Source organism: Dioscorea cayenensis, chromosome 1, assembly GCF_009730915.1.
Source record: "Dioscorea cayenensis subsp. rotundata cultivar TDr96_F1 chromosome 1, TDr96_F1_v2_PseudoChromosome.rev07_lg8_w22 25.fasta, whole genome shotgun sequence".
Lineage (NCBI taxonomy): Eukaryota > Viridiplantae > Streptophyta > Magnoliopsida > Dioscoreales > Dioscoreaceae > Dioscorea > Dioscorea cayenensis.
The window spans coordinates 9,088,349-9,092,961 of NC_052471.1; the positions used below are offsets into that span (position 1 = coordinate 9,088,349).

The following is a 4,613-nucleotide window of genomic DNA, read 5'->3' on the forward strand; positions in this document are numbered from 1 at the left end:
GGCAACATTTAGACCTTAAATTAGATGCACTTGTGTCATTGGCATCCCATATACAATACTCTCATATCTCTCACACAAAGTCCACAAAGAAAATGACACATCAGAGGGGGTGTATCTCTCTTTAAAAATAAGTACTAGTTCATGTGTGTAATTATATATTTTTCTTTTATCTATAATTTGAGACTTTTCATCAAGTCAGCTCTTCTTAACAAAACTCTTATGTCATTCATCAATTGAAACCAAAAACAATGAGGTGTGTAGTGTGTATGGCAGCCAAGAATGGCTGGCAAAAGTTGAAGTTTTCCAAAGGTTTGACTTTATATTGAGTCAACTCAAAGCGCTTACATAAATTGGATACCATGCTTCAACAAAGGTATTCCATTTTCCACTGTTAATGTACCCTTTCTTTCTCTATAAATACAACCTTTCTCCCTATCCTTTTGCGTCCATCCACTTCCCTCTCAATCTCTCTTATCTCTTTCTCTTCTCTAAGTTAATTGTAATGGAGTTGGTAGTAGAGGAAACTTGCATAGAGGAGAAGTCACTAGAGAACATTAGCACTATGAAAGGAGTGAGACATCTTTGTGAGAGTGGCATCACTAAGGTCCCAAAAAAATATATCTTTCCACTCCTTGATAGGCCTAGTGTCCTTCAACAAGGAGATAAGAAATTGCCAGTCATTGACCTTGCCCTCTTGCAAGCCCCTCAAAGCCATTTCCAAATGCTTGAGTCCTTGAAGAATGCTTGTGAAAACCATGGCTTCTTCAGGGTATAGATATATTTCTATATATACATACATATATATATATAGACATACATATAAGTAAGTTAATTTATCAGCTTTTGAAAGTATATATTTATGTGTAGGTTGTGAATCATGGAGTGGAAAGTGAAGTGATAAGGAGAATGATGGATGTGGGGAAGAGATTCTTTGAGCTCCCATTTGAGGAGATAATGAGGTACATGTCCACTGACATAAGATCTCCAGTTAGGTGTGGGACAAGCTTTAACCAGAACAAGGATGGTGTCTTTTGTTGGAGGGACTTCTTGAAGCTCAATTGCTTCCCTTTGTCTACTCATCTTCCTCATTGGCCATCTTCTCCTTTGGACTTGAGGTATGCACCTCTTTTCCTTTATTTCTTTTTAAGTCCGTGCATGCCTTTGTTGTTTGTTAATTACTTTGTTAGTTAGAGAAAGAGAGGTTTTGAGAAAGGATAGGACCGAACATGCTTTTTGGTAATAGGCAACACCTTTGATCAAGGTGGGAGCCATTGGGGGATTGTTCTTTTCTTACTATTTTAATTTTGTGTCCTTTCAATCTTTTTTGTATTGACCTCCCTTTTATTTTAGGGAATTAATGTGATTTATCTTTTTTCTTTTTATATATTTTTTTTGACTTTTGATGGTGTTTATTATATAGGGAAGGGGCAAGTGAATATGCAAAACAAACCCAGACTTTGTTCCTAATTCTCATGGAAGCAATTCTCAAGTCTATGCAGTTAGACACTAGTGTTATGAGAGAATTCCGTGAAGGTACACAAATGATGGTTGTGAATTGCTATCCTAGTTGCCCGGAGCCTGACTTGACCCTTGGAATGCCACCACACTCTGATTATGGTTTTCTGACACTTCTTTTACAAGATGATGTTGAAGGCCTCCAAGTTCAACACAAAGGGGAGTGGCTCACTATTGAGCCAATCCCTAATTCATTCATTGTCAATGTTGGTGATCATCTTGAGGTCAGTATCGAAGAGTCCTTTTAGGTTTGTGATTGGAAAACTCTTTTTCAAACCACAAATTTTAATTTTTATATTTTCATAATCAATAATTTTTTGGATTTTTTTTTTTGAATTATTTACTTATTTATTTATTTGATAAAATAGATAAACCATGATGTATTAAGTAACGCAAAATACCATATTGAAACAGATATATAGCAATGGGAGGTACAAAAGTGTTTTACATCGGGTGTTAGTGAACTCAACAAGATCGAGAGTCTCAATAGCTTCCCTGCATAGTCTACCCTTCGAAAGGGTCATCGGTCCTTCACCAGAACTCATCACTAGAGAAACTCCAAGGCTCTACAAGGACACTGATTTCACAACTTTCCTTCACTATATGGAAATATCTGATCCTACAAATAAAACTTTCATAACTTCGAGGAAGCTCAACTTAGCAAACAATTAATAAAATCACCCCAAAAGAGATATTTTTTTGTAATCTTGACAAAATTATCTACTAAATCAAAAGCAAAAATATTAGTATCATTTCATGGTTGTGGGTTTTTGCCTAATTTTCTATCTTCATTTAGTGTGATGGGTATGAAGTTTCATCTTGAAGTTGATGGCACAAATGTTTGTGTGGTTGGATAAGGATGGTACAAATGACTGGGATTCATAGCATGATATTCTATAGATAGAATAAGAGCTCGTGATGCATAAATGGTGACCAATGGGTTGGCACAATCTCAATGCATGTACCCTTCTGAAAAGCATACAATGATACACCCTTCCAAATACCATGGTGTCCTTTCTCATATTTTGCTTGGAGTTAGAGCTCTTTGCCTTCTTCGACGAGGCAAGAAATCTCATGCTAATTCAACAATATAATCTATGGAGGAGTTAAAGCTGTATTAATCATTTTAGAATTTTTTTTTTATAAAAATATACCCCAGTGGAGAAGATTGTATTTTGGCAGTAGTTTTTTGCTAATTTAATTTTTATTATTATTATATGATTTCTAAAATATATGTAAGATAAATAAAAATTATTTACAAATGAGATAAAATTTTGAATGGTTTTGTTTAAAAAATATTATACGATCAAAATTGTTAATGATTGTTTCTATTTTATTAATATATTAGTGATTAATTTTAATTAAAAGAGAACAAAGCTCATGTTTGAGTATAGTTAATCATTTATTATAAATTGTTGGAGTGGTCACTTATTCATTAAATCAAGAAATGTCTTTGGTCGGTGGCAAAATATTTATAAATCGAAACCTAATATCTATAAATTATATCAATCCCTTTTGGTGTCATTTAATTTTGGTGATTGCAGCCAATGGTTTGCCCAACTACTCCTTATGAATGTGAATTTTTATTTGTTTTAGTTTTAATAATCTAATAAAATTTGGCATCAACTCTTAACATCCAACTAATAATTTAATTTTCTAATCTTTAAATATTGAAAAATTGCTTGCATTTGCACTAATTTTCAAATAGTTTAAAAACATGCAATGGTCAGTAGTTATTATTTTAGTCGTGTAATTAGATAAATATTTAAATTCTTGTATAAATATAAAATACATAAAATATATGAAATATATTAATACATAACTTAATTATAGCTGTTTGGTTCACAGTAATAATATATTATTACTTAGTGAGATTAATGTAGTAATGAGATCAAGAGTGCTATATACATAGGGATGTTGTGGTAACTTATGATAACTATGTTTGGTTGAGAACTCATATTACATAGGAATCAACTTGGTAAAATTTCAAATTTCTCAAAATATTTTTGTATCTATAATTTTGTGTAAATTTAAATTTAAAGTAAAATAAAATTTGAGATCAAAATAATTAAAATATAACATCAAAGATTAATTTTTGCATATTTTTTCTAAAATACTTTTATATCTAGTGAATGGAAATTAAGATAAAATAAAATTTTTAGATAAAAAAAAAATTTTCGAAGTTGAAGATATTTTTAAAATAATGTTATCCAAAATTAAATTTTTTTATCCAACTGATAAAAAATGAAAATTATTATTTTAAACAAAGGGTATATTTGTCTAAAAAAAATTTCAGATTGTCATCTACAGTGCCTTGATTTTTTTCTTTTGCAATTACTATAGTACTTGGTACTCACCTTTCTAATACAAAGATAGCTCTTTATTTTTAATAAAATAAGACTAAACTAATACAAACCTTGTTTAAGTTCATTTAAGAAAACTAACAATATCTTGATCTATTGATATTGGATTTTAACTCACATAAAATGAAGATGTAGTTATGTTGCAATATTAACTTCACATTTGTGTACATTGTTGATGTGGCTTATAAATTAAATAATTTTAAAAATAGGTTTTTTCAAACACATATGGCCTATGACATACTACTTAAATCATGAATACCTTATAATGTTTTCCTTGCAAAAATCCCATTTAGATTCAAACCAAAGTTATGGCTGGCATTGGGTCAGTAACTTCTGCTTCATGCTCTCAGGTTGGATTTGCAGGCCAAACGTCATCAGTGACGATTGCCACTCAATCTTCACACCTCATATATTATGTGACACATCACCTTCTCATGAACCATATATATATATTATATGAATATATGTGCATAAATACAATAGCCAATAAAATCGAAAAACTAAATCATAAATTGAGTTTGGGTTAAAATTCCATACATAAGATAGATGATTTTTTTTATTTTTTTGAATAAAGTAGATGATTTTTTTAATAATGATAGAAAATTGAAATATACTAATTAACTCATGATTCTGTTTTTAATATTAAGAAAGATTGGTTGTACTTGAACAGTAAACAATGGAAATTAATTGTTTTGAGTTACTCAACTTATATCTTATTGAATTAATGGATCAACT

At 30.5% G+C, this 4,613-nt stretch overlaps 1 protein-coding gene across 1 annotated transcript; it reads left to right on the top strand.

Annotated features, from left to right (window-relative positions):
• The first annotated feature begins 379 nt into the window (after window positions 1-379).
• LOC120272649 (protein DMR6-LIKE OXYGENASE 2-like) lies at window positions 380-2,231 on the top strand. The gene is made up of 4 exons (XM_039279551.1): window positions 380-769; window positions 868-1,115; window positions 1,421-1,739; window positions 1,930-2,231. The coding sequence occupies exons 1-4, from the start codon at window positions 395-397 to the stop codon at window positions 2,185-2,187; spliced, it is 1,200 nt and encodes a 399-aa protein (XP_039135485.1). The 5' UTR covers window positions 380-394; the 3' UTR covers window positions 2,188-2,231.
• The last annotated feature ends 2,382 nt before the right edge of the window (window positions 2,232-4,613 follow it).